General features: G+C 47.4%; 1 protein-coding gene across 5 annotated transcripts in view; it reads right to left on the bottom strand.

The window, feature by feature from the left end:
* LOC137563743 (peroxisomal acyl-coenzyme A oxidase 3-like) overlaps window positions 1-19,862 on the bottom strand; it is a 372,185-nt gene that overhangs the window by 256,257 nt on the left and 96,066 nt on the right. For all 5 annotated transcript variants that reach the window (XR_011030424.1, XM_068276653.1, XM_068276644.1 and 2 more), the window contains exons 11-12: window positions 6,854-6,974; window positions 2,517-2,639 (exon numbers count right to left, since the gene is read on the bottom strand). Coding sequence is in view for 4 of the 5 variants with exons in the window: in XM_068276653.1 (XP_068132754.1) it covers window positions 2,517-2,639; window positions 6,854-6,974 (244 nt within the window). In the remaining variant the exon portion in view is untranslated. The remainder of the gene's footprint in view (window positions 1-2,516; window positions 2,640-6,853; window positions 6,975-19,862) is intronic.

The following is a 19,862-nucleotide window of genomic DNA, read 5'->3' as shown; positions in this document are numbered from 1 at the left end:
CCAGGTGATCTGTACGGAATGTTTGTTTCTGAGATTTCTATGCACAGGGGAGATTCTGCTTGCTTGGTAGTTGGAAAAAGTCATCATTTCCCACAGTGCAATGAGGTTCACAGACAGGAAACCGTCAGGACCATGGTCATGACATCACACTGTGGGAGGGATTTGACCATTATATCAGCCATAGAGGCACCACTGATGATTTATTTGAGAAAGGGTAAAGATTTCTTATGAGAAAGGGGGTATCAGCTACTGACTGGGATGAAGTTAAATCCTGGGTTAAAGTTCCTCTTTAAATGAACTTGTCGTGGTGCATGGCATACTGCAAAATGACATTGCACCTAGCTGTAGTCTTCAACCACTGTTCTCTTTCAAATCCTTTTTCTTGGGCTCAGGAATTTGACCTCTAGTAACAAAAGCAAATGTTTGATGCGTACACATGCACCATCTGTGATGCCAGTCAATCCTGCAGGTGACATTGCAAGAAACAAGCAGGGGGGGGGGGGGGGGGGGGGGGGTTGGGGCGCTGCCTGCACTGCTACCTATCCTGGGCTGCCCTCTAAGTAAGGTACAGTAGCTCCTAAATCACATAGCAAACATGTCAACATAGTTTGGGTAATGCTCAAAAAAGGTAAGGAGGGGGATGAGACAGCCTGCATCTGCTGTCCCTGTCACCATGTAACTGCAGAACTATGCGGGAACCACTGGTCTCTTTGTAGGATAGAGGTAGGCCTCAATTCACCAAGGGCAGTTCGGTAAAATACCATACTCGGCAATTTACAATTTTTTCCCCCAAATTCACCAAGATTTACTGCATGCGGTAGAAGTTCGGTAATATGCCAAAAAAGCATGCTTAAATTCACTAAGCCCCGATTGGTAAGTCTCATCAGCTGTGGAGCAGGTGAGACAGGAAGCTGTGAGTCTTCCCACAAGTGTAGTCAGGTTTTTTCCTGTCCAGTGCATCCCTTTAGATGTGCTGCAGCCACTAGAAGGAGCTCTTCTGTATACCAGTATATAGATATGCACATCTAAAGGGATACACAAAAGCTTTTTTTAAAGGGAACCTTAAAGAGGAACTGTAACATAAAAAGATCCCCTGGGGGGTACTCACCTCGGGTGGGGGAAGCCTCCGGATCCTAATGAGGCTTCCCACGCCGTCCTCCATCCGTCAGGGGTCTCGCTGCAGCCCTCCGTGGAGTCCGGGCAGCGGTGACGTCAATATTTACCTTCCTGGCTCCTGCGCAGGCGCTCTGACGGCTGTCGGCTCCGAACTACACGGAAATACCCGATCGCCGTCGGGTCCGCTCTACTGCGCAGGCGCAAGTTTCCTGCGCCTGCGCAGTAGAGCGGACCCGAATGAGATCGGGTATTTCCGTGTAGTTCGGAATGGAAAGCCGCCACAGCGCCCCCGCTGGAGCCAGCAAAGGTAAATATTGAAATGACAGTCGGCACAGTCGCCGGCTGTTCGGAGGGCTGCGGAGAGACCCCCGTGGGACAGAGGACGGCGTGGGAAGCCTCATTAGGATCCGGAGGCTTCCCCCACCCGAGGTGAGTACCCCCCAGGGGATCTTTTGAATGTTACAGAGTCTCTTTAAGGGCCTGTTCAGACTATGCGCGTTCCTAGCCGTTTTCAGGGAACGCGTACAGGTACCAAAAACGCATAGAAACAGCTCCTAATGCTTTTGAATGGGCTAGTTCACATGTATGCGTATGAGACGCATACGTTTCTTATCCGCATTGCTGCATGCAGTTCTGTGCGTCACGCATAGAAACGGACGCAATGAAAGTCTATGGACGCGTATCCAAAACACGTACTATTGCGTTTTTAGCGTACGATTTCCTCTGCGGTTCCCATAATTCTTTTTTTTCCCCTGGGTCACGTGTGTGTGCAAAACCTAATAGAAAACGCATTTGAACGCAAGTAAAACGCATGCGTTTTTCAACTTGCGTTTCTTTGATTTTATACGCGTTCTTCATACCCTGACAGTCTGAACAGGCCCTAACTGAGAGGTATATGGATATTTCCTTTTAAACAATACCAATTGCTTGTCAGTACTGTTGATCTCTTTGGCTGCAGTAGTGGCTGAATCACACACCTGAAACAAGCATGCAGCTAATCCAGTCTGACTTCAGTCAGAGCACCTGATGTGCATGCTTGTTGAGGGGCTGTGGCTAAAAGTATTAGAGACACAGGATCAGCAGGAGAGTCAGGCAACTGGGATGATTTTAAAAGGAAAAATTCATATCCTTCTCAGTTTAGATTGCCTTTTTAAAGGTCTCCTTCTCCTGCTCTGCCCTTCTGAAGTTGTTTTCGAAAAGTGGAAACAGAAGAATTATTGGCTACAGGAAAGCAATTGTAGTGGCTACATTAATAGAGAGCAGCTGCAGCTCTACTGGGCAAGGCTCCACTCTATTGGGCATCTATAGGGGGCAGAGACATTGGGTGCATTGTGCAAAGGAACACTTATGACAGCATTGATAGAAGGTATTGTTTCACCAGCACGACTACACAGACTCACCTTCATGTATGGAGTGAACAAGGCCCAATAAATAGTTGCTAGTTTGTTGGAGTAGGACGTTGTTGTCTCCTTCATAAGTGCAGTTGGGATCATTGTCATTGCGGATGTCTCCTAATCGGTTCACTGTGAAAAGATGCATAGGTGACTGTGAAATATTGAGTTTGTAATGAATCCTGAGTACAAAACAGGGAACATTGGTGTTTGGATTGTGATGAATAATAAGACTATTTATATGGGCAGTCTTGGTGGTGATGACTGTTGGGCCAAATGGGCGCAGATTCTGTATTTAAATCTACTTTTTACTGTTTTATTATTTCTGCTCAATGACACATTCATTGAAGCATGCCAGAGCTAAAATCTATGAACTATTTCTTTCCTGCTCTTAGAAGCCATTTTCTGACAGGAGAGGCCGTCATTCCTTGAGGGCTCGTTTCCATTAGTGCGGCGTACGTCTCGTAGACGCACGCCGGCACCGTGCGGGTGGGCGGGATCGCAGGCGAATCCCATGAGCCGTGCCATGCACGGCTATGGGAATCGCAGCCTCCGCCGCGAATTCTGTAGGGGGTTCTGGCCGAATCGCTACTGCAAGCGATTCGGCCAGCGGCGCCGTTATCCCCTATGGCAGAGTTTCCCCGCGCGATTTGCCTGCGGGGAAACTCTGCGGATTCGCGGCCGTTTCCGCGATAGTGGAAACGGGCCCTGAGAGTTAAACTATCCCAACTGCATAGAAAATATCACTTGCATTCCTGATGTTTAACTCTTTCAGGCAGAGAAAGGTAAAAAAAAAAAAGGAACACAGCACAGTTATTTGTGTGTTTGGCCCCGTACATAAACAGGTACATATCTCATCTTGGGCCTTGATTCACAAAAAGGAACATGCCCATCAGTGCGAGTTATTTTTAATGATCGCGAGTTAATGTGAACGAGCTCACATGCCAAGAACGGTCCTAGCAGTGTAACATGCATTTTTTATTTACGCCCAATGTTTTTAAATGTCGCACAATAGTGATGTAGGCGGGCCGCGATACTTCACTAGCATGGCCGCTACTGCCTTAATTTACGTGCGGTTTTGGCAGCGTAGAGCGCGCTCTTTAGTTCTGGCCTATGCTTGTAAATTATTATTATTATTTATTGTATTTATAAAGCGCCAACATATTACGCAGCGCTGCACAATAGATTAATGGGTTAACATACAAGGTAGAACATACGGAAACTCACAACAAAACAAGATCATGCAAATGATTTGATAACAATACAGTGTCATAGGTCAAAATAGAGACTGTTCTAGTCCACAAGAGGGGTGATTGTCAGTAAGATTGCATAATCAAGCTGGAAACACTGGGGAGGAGGGCCCTGCCAGAGGCTTACAATCTAAAGGGTTGGGGTGGAGACAATAGGTGCATCTTTTGAGAGGGTGTCTAACAGAACATATTATGGTGCTGGTGTAGGGGGGTATGCAAGCGTGAAGAGGTGAGTCTTTAGAGCTTGTTTGAAGGTATTAAAGGTGGGGGCGAGTCTGACGGCTGGTGGGAGCGAGTTCCAGAGAGTAGGGGCAGCCCTGGTAAAGTCCTGCAATCATGCATGTGAGTTATGCGTGGTGCGACTAGGCGCAGGTCATTGGAGGATCGGAGGGGGCGGGCTGGTATGTGCCTGTGGACCAGATCAGAGATGTAGGTCGAGCAGGTCTTGTGCACTGATTTGCAGGGTAAGCACAGGATTTTGAAATCGATCCTAAAGCTGATGGGGAGCCAGTGTAGGGCTTTACAGAGCGGAGTTGTAGAGGCGCTGCGGTGAGAAGAATGTATCAGTCTGGCTGCCGCATTCATTACCAATTGAAGTGGGGCAGTAGGGTTAGAGGGGAGGCCAGACAAAAGAGAATTGCAGTAGTCTAGGCGGGAGATGACAAGGGCGTGGATAAAGAGTTTAGTGGTGTCGGGACAGGTAGGAGCGGATCTTGGAGATGTTGCAGAGGTGGAAGTTGCAGGATCTGGCAATACCTTGGATGTGGGCTGTAAAGGAAAGTTCAGAGTCCAGAGTAACGCCTAGACAGCAGGCTTGGAAGGTACGGCGGATGGTAGCATTTTCAATAGTGACGTGCAGATCTGGGAGGGGTGCAGCTGTGCGGGGTTGGGAATATTAGAAGCTCAGTCTTGTCCAAATTAAGCTTCAGGTACCTAGCAGCCATCCAGGAGGAAATGGATGTGAGGCAGGCAGAGACTTTGTCCATGGTAGAGGAGGAGAGATCTGGGGTGTGGAGATATATCTGGGTGTCATCGGCATACAGGTGGTAATTGAAACCCATGGAGGAGATGATTTTGCCAATTGAGGCACTATAGAGTGAGAACAGTAGTGGTCCTAGGACGGAACCTTGAGGAACACCAACAGAGAGGGGTGTAGGAGTGGATGAGGAGCCATTGAAAAATGTTGTGAAGGAGGGGTTGGAGAGGTAGGGAGATCCAGGCTAAGGCTAGGTCCTGAATGCCCATTAGCTGCAGTGAGTGGAGGAGGAGGGAGTGGTCGACAGTGTCAAATGGCGAGGAGAGGTCCAGGAGGAGCAGGATGGAGTATTTACCTTCGGCTTTGGCAAGGGCAAGGTCATTGACCACTTTGGTGAGGGCTGTTTCTGTAGAATGGGCTCTGCGAAAACCAGATTGCCGAGGATCGAGAAGGGAGTTGGAGTTAAAGAAGTTGGTCAGGCGTTGGTGGGCCAGGCGTTCAAAAAATTTTGAGGCAAAAGGGAGGAGAGAGATTGGGCGGTAGTTGGATGGCAGAGCAGGGTCAAGTGAAGATTTCTTTAGCAGGGGAAGCACAGTGGCCTGTTTGAATATGGAAGGGAAGATGCCGGTGGAGAAGGAGAGGTTGAACAGGTGGGTGAGGACAGGGGCCAGACCGGAAAAATGTGGGCGCAGAGAATCAGATGGGACCGGATCTAGGGGGCAGGAAGTGGCAGGTGAAGTTGCCAGCAGCTGGTTGACTTCCTCCACCGTGACAGGATTGAAGGGAGGTAAGGGAGGAGAAAGAGGCAGGAGTCGGATGTGGTGGGGAGGCGGGGGCGATAAAGTGGAGGAGAGAAATATCCCTCCGGATGGTTGTAATTTTGTTGATAAAGTAGTTTGATAGGTCAGTGGCTGAGAGGGTGGAGGTTGGGGGGGGGGAGGTGTGGGGTTGAGTAGGGCATTGAAGGTGGCAAAAAGACGACGTGGGTTGGAGGCTTGGGTAGCGATCAAGTGAGTGAAGTATATCTGTTTGCTATCAGCGAGGGCAGTATGGTACGTCTGCAACTTGGTCTTGTATCCCAGGAAATCATGGTTGTGGCGGGATTTCCTCCGATAGTAACGTAGGCGGCCCACAATACTTCACTAGCATGGCCGCTACTGCCTTAATTTATGTGCAGTTCTGGCAGCGTAAAGCATGCTCTTTAGTTCTGGCCGATGCTTGTAAATGCCGCACGATAGTGACGTAGGCGGGTCGCGATACTTCACTAGCATGGCCGCTACTGCCTTAATTTGCGTGTGGCTCTGGCAGCGTAGAGCGCACTCTTTAGTTCTGGCCGATGCTTGTAAATGCCGTGCGATACTGGTGTAGGCAGATCATGATACTTCACTATCACGGCCACTACTACGTTAATCAGCGTAGTAAACAGCGGCACTAGTGAAGTATCGCGGTCCACCTACGTCACCAGTGCAAAGGATTTACAGGCATTGGCCAAAACTAAAGAGTACCTGCAACGCTGCCAGGACTGTGCGGGTTGTGCGCTCGTTAACATTACCTCGCGATTATTAAAAATAACTTGCTCTGACAGGCGTGTTACTTTTTGTGAATCAAGGCCCATGTTACATGTCACCTCGGATGCCCTTTAAAATAAAATACCTGTACACTCCTATAGGGAGACTGCGACCCCTTCGTAAGTGCTGCAACAGGAGTGAGGATGTGGGAATACAAGCTCAGGGATCTCTCCCCTGAGGAGTGTGAGTGATTCAGCACAGCAGCATCTCTCCGAAACTAAAAACATCAGTGTGGACTGGACTAATCCAATTACAATAACAGAACAAACCACATTTGGTGAATTGAGATTTTAAATTAATTTGATATGACAGATGTTCTCAGTTAACGTCTTCCCTGCAGCAACAGTCAGTAACTGGATATTGCCTGTTTCAGGGAATAAAGGTATTTATCTTATCAGTGGGCTATCAGGGAGACCTGCCTTTCTGAAGAATAGATAATCCTTATTAACTTCTTGGAATGTTCCTGCGCTGTTCCTGATCGCTGGCAGGGAGTCAGCTGGGAGATGCAATCATCGTTCTCGTGACAGTAATCCTCTCTTTCTGGTCACTTACTTGCAAGAAAGCCGTGACCTCCGCATGCTTCCCGGCATTCCTGAGCCCCCTGCTGCGCGGTCCATGAAGCCAGGGGCTTACTAGCACAGGACAGAGCGTGGATCTCTTTGCCAAGTTCAGCCTGAAAACAAGAACACACCATGAAAACATGCTGTACGTGGTGCGTATCATGCCAGCCTTAACGTAACACAATGGTCCTGAGCCAGTGGCTTACAACCCATATATGGCTGAGGCTCTTACTTGTCACTGATGTTCCTTGTGGAGGCCTACTGATAGGTGCTCAGTTTGATCTACCACCAGACTTGTGGCACCATGCATAAGCACTCATGGCCGGATTTCAGGCAAGGCCACAAAGACCGGCATGCTCTGGACTGCAGGGTGGTAGTAGCAGTTAGCCTGCTGAACATTCATCCTGCTGCACAGAGTTTGCACATAGTGGTGAGGGGCTACTAACAGCTGGATCTGGCACTCGGGGGATAAGGGGCAGCGATCGGGCACTTACAGTAATCTCTGAGATGCCCATCACTCACCAAATGTGCTGCTTGCCAAGAAGCTTACAATATAATCCCTGCCATCATGTCACTAACTGTCCTCAGAGGAGCCTACAATCTAATCCCTGCCGTTGGGGGGGAGTTTAGGACGCTGTTGGGCAGGAGGCAGCTGCGATAGTGGCCTTGGGCGGTAAAAAGCACAAATCTGGCCCTGTGAGCACTACATGGCCCTTTGAATTTTCCTGCAGTAAAACCTTATCTAAAGCTGTCTCTCACTGTTTATTAGAGGTTTATGTGCTTCAGAAAACAGGACTGTATTCAACCCAGTGGGTTAAAGAGCTCACAAAAGCTCTTTTGCATAGACAACTGAAGTTTTTTTTTAAACTCTTCCTGCACTAGAAAATAATATGACGCTCTTATCTTTGCTACTAATGTTCTATTTCTTAGCTGTACTACACATACAATTCATTATCTCATAAGTTTATTTTCGCTTCAGGTTTGCTTTAATGTTGGCTCAGAGTGGCTGGTGGAAGCAAGTTTTAGCAGAAGTACAGATTCTGTACCCAACCAAACTCAATGAGTCAACAGACCAGTCTACTGTATATGTTACGGCCAGAACCCGAAGTGTGGCCACTTCGCGTTCTGGCCAGCCACTTCGGGTTCTGGCCGGCCAATGTGCGAAGTGGCCGCAGCGCAGCGGGCAATGTTAGAAATGTTATGTTTACGCCGTCTCGCTGCGGCCAAATTTATGGCAACCTTGCTTAAGTTAATGAAATATAGCCGGCGGCAATGTAATAGATGAAGCCGCCGGCTTTCGCACTGCCTCTCTCCTCCCCCCGCCTCCCTCCTCTCCCCGCCTCCCATACAATAAGTAGCAGCCGGCGGGGACACGCATGTCCCCGAGAGTCGTTCGTCGCGACAGGGGAATCCTGCCGTTCCTGCAGAGCGGGTGCTGGCAGAAGCAATGTCTGCAGACTCCCCGCTCTGCTGCCCCTGCCGCGACGAACGACTCTCCGGCTGCATGTCCCCGCCGGCTGCTACTTATTGTATGGGAGGCGGGGAGAGGAGAGAGGCGGGGGGAGGAGAGAGGCAGTGCGAAAGCCGGCGGCTTCATCTATTCCATTGCCACCGGCTATATTTCATTAAATTAAGCAAGGTTGTCATAAATTTGGCCGCAGCAAGACAGCGTAAACATAACATTTCTAACATTGGCCGCTGCGCTGCGGCCACTTCGCACATTGGCTGGCCAGAATGCGAAGTGGCCACACTACGGGTTCTGGCCGTAACATATATATTGAAAAGAAAACAAAAAACATAGTCTTATTATACAATCAATTTAAAAGACCATATAAGCTAATACTGGCTCAATGTGTGCATACAGTATAACAGTAGATACATATTTTACAAAGGATTTTTTGCATGCTATCAATTGTAACTTAACAAACTGGACCACAAAGTTCAACCCTCATGCCTGGTGCACAGGATGCAATATTCCCATCAAATGGATGGAAAAGTTCCCATTGTGCAATCATTTCCAATAGGTCTGATCTTTGGGGAACCACTCCTTAACAACTGATGAGATGGTACCAGTGGGGTAACCTATCTGATGACAAAGCAGCAGAACTGTAACCAGGAAGTACTAGTCAATGCAGGGCTGGATTTACCATAAGGCACTATAGGCACGTGCCTACAGGTGCCTCATGATGGAAAGGTGGCTCACTCCCCTCCTCTAGCGCCTCCCTCTTTCCCTATGCAGAATGCCGAGTGGAGTGTAAATGAGAGGTCACTCACCCAGCTCTCTGCATTCCACTGGTGGGGCACTACTAGCTACTTAATACTGAGAGTACCTCTGGCTACCTAATGCTAAGGGACATCTGTAGCTATGTATGACAGGCAAGGGAAGTAAGGGAGATGTGACAGCTGGGCCAGCCAGCAGTTCAGTGGGGGTTTGTAGGTTCATGGAGGGCAGAGTCTAGGGTGCCAGGACATCTGTGGCTATAGGCTCCTGTGATGCAAAGTCAATGGACTCTGCTTGAGATCTTCACTCAGTGGGTGAGCAAAGAAATGTAGACAAGCCCTGTAAATAATGGACTTTATACTATTGTAGAGGCAGGTTTACAGCAGAAGAGTGCTGAAAATGAGGTCTGATTAATTGTACCGACCAAAATAAACCTTTCCATTACAAAATATCTTTATACATTATAAGTCTGGCAGTTCTTGCATTATCAGCTCACTGCAATGTGTTCCCCACAAGGCACACCACGTTCATCAAGAGTTGTAAAACTTTACACAACTTCTTTTACAACGCTAACCAATTTGGTGTCACTTAAAAACAGATATGTTATGTCTACGTTTCTAAAAATTACTTTGTGTCTATAAATACCATGGTGAAAAATAGCTACATATAAATATTGCAGAAACTCGTTTGCCCAAATGCAGGCATTTTTTTGATGACAGAAATCAAAGCATAAAAACGCACAAAAGAATATTGGATTTACTGTTCAGACAGGTAAAAATAGACTTTGGCACGTTGATAATGATACAAAATAAGTGCAGCTGCTTTGTAGCGGAAACAGGAGGAAAAAAACATGCAGCCCGCGATCTACTAGAGGTCAATGCCCACTAACAACTGTGCAATAAAGTAATACTACAGACATATGTGTATATTCACTATGGGCGATTTTGGCACCAGTGTTGAGTTAAGTGGTGCGGTTTTTGGCTGCAGTTTTTGTCCATTTCTTTCCCACGAACACGTGCAATTTCCTGCATTAGGTGAAAACGGCCCAATGATTTTCGACGGGTTGTTAAAGGGAACCAGAGGCAAAGCACCCTCATGTATTTTACCATATAGATCAGTGGGAACATTAGAGAAAACGCCTCCCTTGCTTTCTGTTTCATTCTGCACTGCACAGCTTGTTTCTTATCAACCCTGATAAAATCCCCGACTGAGCATTCAGTCTGACTTTGCTCAGGAATATTTATAGCTCAGTCTGTGTTCTCTCATGTCTTTTCAACTCCAAGCCTGCACCCTGCTGGCTCTGCTCAGGGATCATTATAGCTGAGTCATTATAGCAAATCCAGACTGAATGCTCAGTCAGGGATTTTATCAGGGATGATAAGAAACAAGCTGTGCAGTGCAGAATGAAACAGAACGCATGGTAGGTGTTTTCTCTAATGTTCCCACTGATATACTATATGGTAAAATACATGAGGGTGCTTCGTCTCTGGTTCACTTTAAGCTGAATACTCACCTCACGACAAAGGAAGATGGATCCTAGAGACATCCCAGGACGACAAGCGCTTCCCGATCAATCTTCCTGCTGGCTGGTATGCGCAACGGCACACAACGAGCGCGTACGGGAAGTCAAGTGATCTCCGTACTTTGCACTGAGTTGTCGGGGATCTTAAAGATCCCATCCGATGTGATGCTTCTTAATGCTGTGCGACGCTAAACCATATTCGCGTGATCACGTGACTGTACCCATGTCACTCAAAAAATTGCCGGTCGTCGGAAAAATTGCGAGGTGGGTACGAGCCTTTACACCTAATGTGAATTTTGCATGTTACCTGTGATTAGGGCAGGATTCTCAGTCAGTGGAAACTAGGACTTACAGATTCTATTTTACAGAGTGCTGATGTATATGTTTCTAAGATATGTGTACTTTTGAAGTACAGACAGTCCCCTACTTACAAATGACTGGAGTTACAATGTTTCAGAGATACATTCAACATTGTCTTCTTGTACAAAATATGTAATACAGTTTTTTTTATTAAAAATATTTGTTCTTAAATGTTACAGTATTGTATAAACTGTTATACGCAATTACAAACATAAAAAAAAAAAATCAAACTTTAAACCAACAACAACAAACCTAGTTAATGTTTTACGTTCAAATCATTTATCCACGTTTTGCTAACACAGAACTCGACCTACAAACAAATTCAACTTACAATCAATCTTTCAGAACGGAACCTCTTTTTAAGTAGGGGATCACTTGTATTTTTGAATTGTGACATTTAATATTGCTGCATAGTTTTATTTAAATTTAATGTTTTTTCGAGCCAGTAGGTCTACTGTATATTATACTTTTATTACAGAGGAATGTTACGGAGTATAACTTAATGAAAAACATTGCTTCCTATTTCAATATTACTTTATACATTTTTTAATTTTTCCCCATTGTAAAATCTTTTCTCACCATGATTTAAGTTCTTCAATTTACACGGAAGGCTGCGTTTAAGGCTGGCAAAGTTAATCAATGTGGAATGTCTTTCTTTTTCTTTGTAAAGTGGGCAGTAACGTCAGCTGATCTCCCAGAGTGCTCCTGGGCAGTAGGTTGTGTGACATCATAACTAGGGATGATCGGAAAGAGCAAAAAGAAAGAGCAAATTCCGTTCCGCCGGAATTCCGCCATCGCTAAATTCCGTCGCCATTACATTTCCGTGAAATTTTGCGGATTTCTGCGGAATTCCGCATTCCGGCGGAAAAATTAAAGTAATCGCAAATGAAACCTCGTTTTTGCTAAATGGTAGCCCATGGGCCCTAGGTAGCCCTTTTTTTTTTCTTTAATTTTTTTTAATGTTTTTTTTTTTTTTTTTTGCAGGAGGTGTTGCTTACGCCATGAGACCTTGCGGTGGTCCCATGGCGGTTATTTTGGCGCCGCAGGAGGTGTCGCTTAAGCCCTGGGACCTTGTGGTGGTCCCATGGCGGTCACTTTGGCGCCGCAGGAGGTGTCGCTTACGCCATGGGACCTTGCAGTGGTCCCATGGTGGTCATTTTGGTGCCGCAGGAGGTGTCGCTTATGCCATGGGACCTAGCGGTGGTCCCATGGCGGTCATTTTGGCGCGGCAGGAGGTGTCGCGTAAGCTTTGGGACATGGCGGTGGTCCCATGGCGGTGGTTTTGGCGCCGCAGGAGGTGTCGCGTAATCTTTCGGACCTGGCGGTGGTTCCATGGCGGTGGTTTTGGCACCACAGGTGTCGCGTAAGCTTTGGGACCTGGCGGTGGTTCCATGGCAGTCATTTTGGCGCCGCAGGAGGTGTCGCGTAAGCTATGGGACCTGGCGGTGGTTTCATGGCGGTGGTTTTGGCGCCGCAGGAGCTGTTGCGTAAGCTTTGGGACCTGGCGGTGGTCCCATGGCGGTGGTTTTGGCGCCGCAGGTGGTGTCGCGTAGGCTATGGGACCTATACAAAATGGTTGGGATAAGTGATATAGCTAGGGAGCTGGTTGCTAACATAGGATTGATTGTTTTTTGTTAAGACTGTAATTGGTGCTGAAATAATTCCGATTTTCATGCAGAAATCCGTTTGGGTGGTTTTTGTAAGCCTCTGATTGGTGCAGAAATTCCTATTTTCATGAAGAAATCCTGTTGTTCTCACTTTAAGCTTCTTCTAGGGGCTTCCTTGTGATTGGCGTACAAAAATCTGCATTCCGCCGGAATAACGCATCGTTCCACAGAATTTTCGCTATATCGCTATAGCAATTCCGTTCCGATGCGACGGAACCACCAAATTCCGGCCGGAATCGCGGAAAACTTAATTCCGCGGAATGCGGTGAGCTTCCCTAATCATAACCTAGGCTAAGCAATCACTAGGAGGGTGGATTTAAATACCAAACATACAGCAATATCTAGATATAGGAAATGTTTCTGAAGCTGAAACCAGAATAATTAACGTAAAAATGGTATCCTGAATAATTACATTGTATCATATATGGTAATGGTTCCTTTTTTAGCTGTGCATCTTCTCGTCTCTCTTAAAGGGACTCCGGGCACCTCTCATGGGTATGCCTTGAAGACTCCGACCAGTACTGCAAAGTACTTAAAGGTGCATACCTTTCTGCAGCTTGTGCTCTCCTCTTTCATCTGATGCCTGAATCGCCGTTCTACACCAAATAGTTTTTGTTCAATTTCAATTTAAAAATCGTGGCTACCATCTTGGCTATGTTATAACTTCCGGGTCACCCCTGTCTTCTCTGTTAGAGAAGTGCATCATTGAATGAAGCAGGAAGAGGAAGAGACACGCATAGCCATTGCAAGAGGCTCCTCCAGAGAGGTCATAACACGACTTTGTTGGAAGTCGTCTGGCTTAAAGGCATGCCCATGAGAGGTGCTCAGAGTCCCTTTAACCACTTGCCGACCGCCCACAGCCGATGGGCGGCGGCAAAGTGGACGCCGAAAGGACCGCAATACGCCCTTGGGCGTTGCGTCCTTTCGGCATGCCGGGGGAGCGATCGCGTCATTGATGACGCACGCTTACCCCGGCAACTGGCTCCGCCCACCCGCGACGACAACCCGCCGGCCATTCAGAAGCGCCGGCGGGTTGTTAACCCCACGATCGCCGCTACAAACTGTATAATACACTTTGTAATGTATACAAAGTGTATTATACAAGCTGCCTCCTGCCCTGGTGGTACCAGTGTCCGAGGGACCACCAGGGCAGGCTGCAGCCACCCTAGTCTGCACCCAAACACACTGATCTGCCCCCCCCACCCCCGCCCGCCCACAGCACCCCTCAGACCCCCCCCTGCCCACCTCCCAGACCACTGTTTGCACCCAATCACCCCCCTAATAACCCATCAATCACTCCCTGTCACTATCTGTTAACGCTATTTTTTTAAATACCCTAAACTGCCCCCTGGGAACTCCTGATCACCCCCCACCCCTCAGATTCTCCCCCAGACCCCCCCCCCTGTGTACTGTATGCATCTATCCCCCCTGATCACCTGTCAATCACCCGTCAATCACCCCCTGTCACTGCCACCCAACAATCAGCTCCTCACCTGCCCCTTGCGGGTAATCTGATCACCCACCCACACCATTAGATCGCCCTCAATCCCGCCGTCAGGTCACCTCCCAAGTGTATTGTTTACATCTGTTCTCTTCTCTAAACACCCACTAATTACCCATCAATCACCCCCTATCACCACCTGTCACTGTTACCTATCAGATCAGACCCTATTCTGCCCCTTGCGGGCACCCAATCACCTGCCGGTGGTCCCATGGCGGTGGTTTTGGCGCCGCAGGAGGTGTCGCGTAATCTTTCGGACCTGGCGGTGGTTCCATGGCGGTGGTTTTGGCGCCGCAGGAGCGGTCGCGTAAGCTTTGGGACCTGGCGGTGGTTCCATGGCGGTCATTTTGGCGCCGCAGGAGGTGTCGCGTAAGCTATGGGACCTGGCGGGGGGTTCCATGGCGGTGGTTTTGGCGTCGCAGGAGCTGTCGCGTAAGCTTTGGGACCTGGCGGTGGTCCCATGGCGGTGGTTTTGGCGCCGCAGGTGGTGTCGCGTAGGCTACGGGACCTATACAAAATGGTTGGGATAAGTGATATAGCTAGGGAGCTGGTTGCTAACATAGGATTGATTGGTTTTTGTTAAGACTGTAATTGGTGCTGAAATAATTCCGATTTTCATGCAGAAATCCGTTTAGGTGGTTTTTGTAAGCCTCTGATTGGTGCAGAAATTCCTATTTTTATGAAGAAATCCTGTTCTCACTTTAAGCTTCTTCTAGGGGCTTCCAAAAATCTGCATTCCACCGGAATAACGCATCGTTCCGCAGAATTTCCGCTATATCGCTGTAGCAATTCCGTTCCGATGCGACGGAACCACCAAATTCCGGCCGGAATCGCGGAAAACTTAATTCCGCGGAATGCGGTGAGCATCCCTAATCATAACCTAGGCTAAGCAATCACTGGGAGGGTAGATTTAAATACCAACATACAGCAATATCTAGATATAGGAAATGTTTCTGAAGCTGAAACCAGAATAATTAACGTAAAAATGGTATCCTGAATAATTACATTGTATCATATATGGTAATGGTTCCTTTTTTAGTTGTGCATCTTCTCGTCTCTCTTAAAGGGACTCCGGGCACCTCTCATGGGTATGCCTTTAAGACTCCGACCAGTACTGCAAAGTACTTAAAGGTGCATACCTTTCTGTAGCTTGTGCTCTCCTCTTTCATCTGATGCCTGAATCGCCGTTCTACACCAAATAGTTTTTTGTTCAATTTCAATTTAAAAATCGTGGCTGCCATTTTGGCTATGTTATAACTTCCGGGTCACCCGTCTTCTCTGTTAGAGAAGTGCATCATTGAATGAAGCAGGAAGAGGAAGAGACACGCATAGCCATTGCAAGAGGCTCCACCAGAGGGGACACAGCACGAATTTGTTGGAAGTCGTCTATAGGCTTAAAGGCATGCCCATGAGAGGTGCTCAGAGTCCCTTTAACCACTTGCCGACCGCCCACAGCCGATGGGCGGCGGCAAAGTGGACCCCGAAAGGACCGCAATACGCCCAAGGGCGTTGCGTCCTTTCGGCATGCCGGGGGAGCGATTGCGTCATCGATGACGCACGCTTCCCCCGGCAACTGGTGCCGCCGACCCGCGACGACAACCCGCCGGCCGTTCGGAAGCGCCGGCGGGTTGTTAACCCTGCGATCGCAGCTACAAAGTGTATAATACACTGTGTAATGTATACAAAGCGTATTATACAGGCTGCCTCCTGCCCTGGTGGTCCCAGTGTCCGAGGGACCACCAGGGCAGGCTGCAGCCACCCTAGTCTGCACCCAAATACCCTGATCTGCCCCCCCCGCCCCCTGATCGCCCACAGCACACCTCAGACCCCCCCCTGCCCACCTCCCAGACCACTGTTTGCACCCAATCACCCCCCTAATAACTCATCAATCACTCCCTGTCACTATCTGTCAATGCTAATTTTTTTTTAATTCCCTAAACTGCCCCCTGGGGACTCCTGATCACCCCCCCCCCAGTGTACTGTATGCATCTATCCCCCCTGAACACCTGTCAATCACCCGTCAATCACCCCCTGTCACTGCCACCCAACAGTCAGCCCCTAACCTGCCCCTTGCGGGTAATCTGATCACCCACCCACACCATTAGATCGCCCGCAAACCCGCCGTCAGATCACCTCCCAAGTGTATTGTTTACATCTGTTCTCTTCTCTAAACACCCACTAATGACCCATCAATCTCCCATCAATCACCCCCTATCACCACCTGTCACTGTTACCTATCAGATCAGACCCTAATCTGCCCCTTGCGGGCACCCAATCACCCGCCCACACGCTCAGATTGCCCTCAGACCCCCCCTTATCAATTCACCAGTGCATTAATTACATCTGTTCTTCCCTGTAATAACCCACTGATCACCTGTGAATCACCTGCCAATCACCTATCACCCATCAATCACCCCCTGTCACTGCCACCCATCAATCAGCCCCTAACCTGCTCCTTGCGGGCAATCTGATCACCCACACCATTAGATCGCCCGCAAACCCGCCGTCAGATGACCTCCCAAGTGTATGGTTTACATCTGTTCTCTCCTCTAAACACCCACTAATTACCCATCAATCACCCCCCTTCACTGATACCCATCAGATTAGACCCCTATCTGCCCCTAGGGCACCCAATCACCCGCCCACACCCTCAGACCCCAGCCCTGATCACCTCGCCAGTGCATTGCTTGCATCTATTCCCCCCACTAATCACACCTTGAGACACCCGACAATCACCTCCTGTCACCACCTAGCACACATACCCATCAAATCAGGCCCTAATTTGCCTCGTATGGGCTCCTGATCACTCGGCCAAACCCTCAGATCCCCCTCAGACCCCCTTCCAATCACCTCTCCAGTGCATTGATTGCATCTATTTTCCCCTCTAACTACCCCCTGAGACACCCATCAATCACCTCCTGTCACCCCCCTAGCACTCCTATTAATCAGATCAGGCCCAATACAACCTGTCATCTAAAAGGCCACCCTGCTTATGACCGGTTCTACAAAATTCGCCCCCTCATACACCACCTGTCATCAAAATTTGCAGATGCTTATACCCCTGAACAGTCATTTTGAGACATTTGGTTTCCAGACTACTCACTGTTTTGGGCCCATAAAATGCCAGGGCAGTATAGGAACCCCACAAGTGACCCCTTTTTAGAAAAAAGACACCCCAAGGTATTTTGTTAGGTGTATGACGAGTTCATAGAAGATTTTATTTTTTGTCAAAAGTTAGGGGAAATTGATTTTTATTGTTTTTTCACAAAGTGTCATTTTTCACTAACTTGTGACAAAAAATAAAATCTTCTATGAACCATACACCTAACGGAATACCTTGGGGTGTCTTCTTTCTAAAATGGGGTCACTTGTGGGGTTCCTATACTGCCCTGGCATTTTAGGGGCCCTAAACCATGAGGAGTAGTCTAGAAAACAAATGCCTCAAAATTACCTGTGAATAGGACGTTGGGCCCCTTAGTGCACCTAGGCTGCAAAAAAGTGTCACACATGTGGTACCGCCGTACTCAGGAGAAGTAGTATAATGTGTTTTGGGGTGTATTTTTACACATTCCCATGCTGGGTGGGAGAAATTTCTCTGTAAATGGACAATTGTGTGTAAAAAAAATCAAATACTTCTCCTGAGTACGGCAATACCACATGTGTGGCACTTTTTTGCAGCCTAACTGCGCTAAGGGGCCCAAAGTCCAATGAGCACCTTTAGGCTTTACAGGGGTGCTTACAATTTAGCACCCCCAAAATGCCAGGACAGTAAACACACCTCACAAATGACCCCATTTTGGAAAGAAGACCCTTCAAGGTATTCAGAGAGTAGCATAGTGAGTCTGTGGCAGATTTAATTTTTTTTTTGTCGCAAGTTAGAAGAAATGGAAACTTTCTTTTTTTTTTTTTTTTTTTTGTGACAAAGTGTCATTTTCCGCTAACTTGTGACAAAAAATAAAATCTTCTATGAACTCACCATGCCTCTCAGTGAATACTTTGGGATGTCTTCTTTCCAAAATGGGGTCACTTGGGGGGTATTTATACTATCCTGGAATTTTAGCCCCTCATGAAACCTGACAGGTGCGCAGAAAAGTCATAGATGCTTGAAAATGGGAAAATTCACTTTTGGCACCATAGTTTGTAAACGCTATAACTTTTACCCAATCCAATAAATATACACTGAATGGTTTTTTTCATCAAAGACATGTAGCAGAATAACTTTTGCGCTCAAATGTATAGGAAATTTTAATTTATTTGAAAAATGTCAGCACAGAAAGTTAAAAAAGTAATCTTTTTGACAAAATGTATGTCTTTTTTGATGAATATAATAAAAATTAAAACTCGCAGCAGCAATCAAATAGCACCAAAAGAAAGCTGTATTAGTGACAAGAAAAGGAGGTAAAATTCATTTAGGTGGTAGGTTGTATGACCGAGCAATAAACCGTGAAAGCTGCAGTGGTCTGAATAGAGAAAAAGGCTCTGGTCCTTAAAGAGAACCAGAGATGAAGCACCCTCATGTATTTTACCTTATAAATCAGTGGGAACATGACAGTAAACACCTAATCTGCCCTTTGTTACATTGTTCTCTGTTTAATTTGCCTGTTATCACCTCTAAGATAAGAATCCCGACTAAGCAGTCGGCTGGCTTTGCTACAGAAAGATTATAGCTGAGACTGTGGTCTTTGGTGTCTTTTCAAGTCCAAGCCTGCCCCCTGCTGGCTTTGCTCAGAAATCATTATAGCTGAGTCATTATAGCAAAGCCAGACTCAATGCACAGTCCGGGATTCTTATCTCAGCTAGATAACAGACACTTTTAGCAGTGAGGATGAAACAGGGAGCAGGGTAGGTGTTTTCTCTAATGTTCCCATTGATTTCTATGGTAAAATACATGAGGGTGCTTCGTCTCTGGTTCACTTTAAGGGGTAGAAAGACTGTGGTCCTCAAGTGGTTAAAGTATGCCTGTATGGGAAAAAGTGCCCTAGATAGATACTTTCCTAAGTAGAGAGAAGCCTCTGGATAATCCAAAGGTTTCCCTCTGTTCCCCTCCACCTCACCATTGCAGCGTTGAATAAGGCAAAAATAGTGCTGGACATTTGGGTGCAGCCCGTGCCGCCATGTGCTTTATGGCTATAGCAACGCTCAGCCTGTAATTTGGGCGTACTGCGCAGGCGCAAGATGGCTTATGCCTGTGAAGTAGCTTGGAGTTGCTCAAGCTCGGCTTTTTCCACCGTGCATGAGTGGCTCCATGCTACTACAAAGGCGCTTGGTGTCAGTGCGCCTGCTGTGGCTGCACAATGAAGACCAAGAAAAGCCGTGTGCACTGAAAGTCGTGGTCAGCTCTATACTCCCTCCAACCCCCGACCCACAGGTCATAACAAAAGTCCAGATAAAACACACCACAGCTAAGCGCAAAGAAGACTATGTGGAAAAATGGAGGAGTGAAATAAAACAGTCACAAAAGCTAACCATATACCAGTCTCTACAAAGAGAATATAAAATGGCCCCATACCTGGAAAAGCTGCAAAACTCTCAAGAGAGGAAAATCCTGAGTGTCTACAGACTGAGTGCTCACAACCTCGAAATAGAGTCTGGGAGACACAGACAGACGTACAAACCCAGGGAGGAGAGACTATGCCAACACTGTGAGCAGAAGACCCTTGAGGATGAAAGCCACTTCCTATTGCGCTGCCCCAAACATACTGCAACCAGGGACACTTACTTTAAGAAATT

Source organism: Hyperolius riggenbachi, chromosome 1 (assembly GCF_040937935.1).
Source record: "Hyperolius riggenbachi isolate aHypRig1 chromosome 1, aHypRig1.pri, whole genome shotgun sequence".
NCBI classification, from domain to species: Eukaryota; Metazoa; Chordata; class Amphibia; order Anura; family Hyperoliidae; genus Hyperolius; species Hyperolius riggenbachi.
The sequence above is the reverse complement of the archived record's forward strand: the minus strand, read 5'-3'. Positions and strand labels throughout refer to the sequence as shown.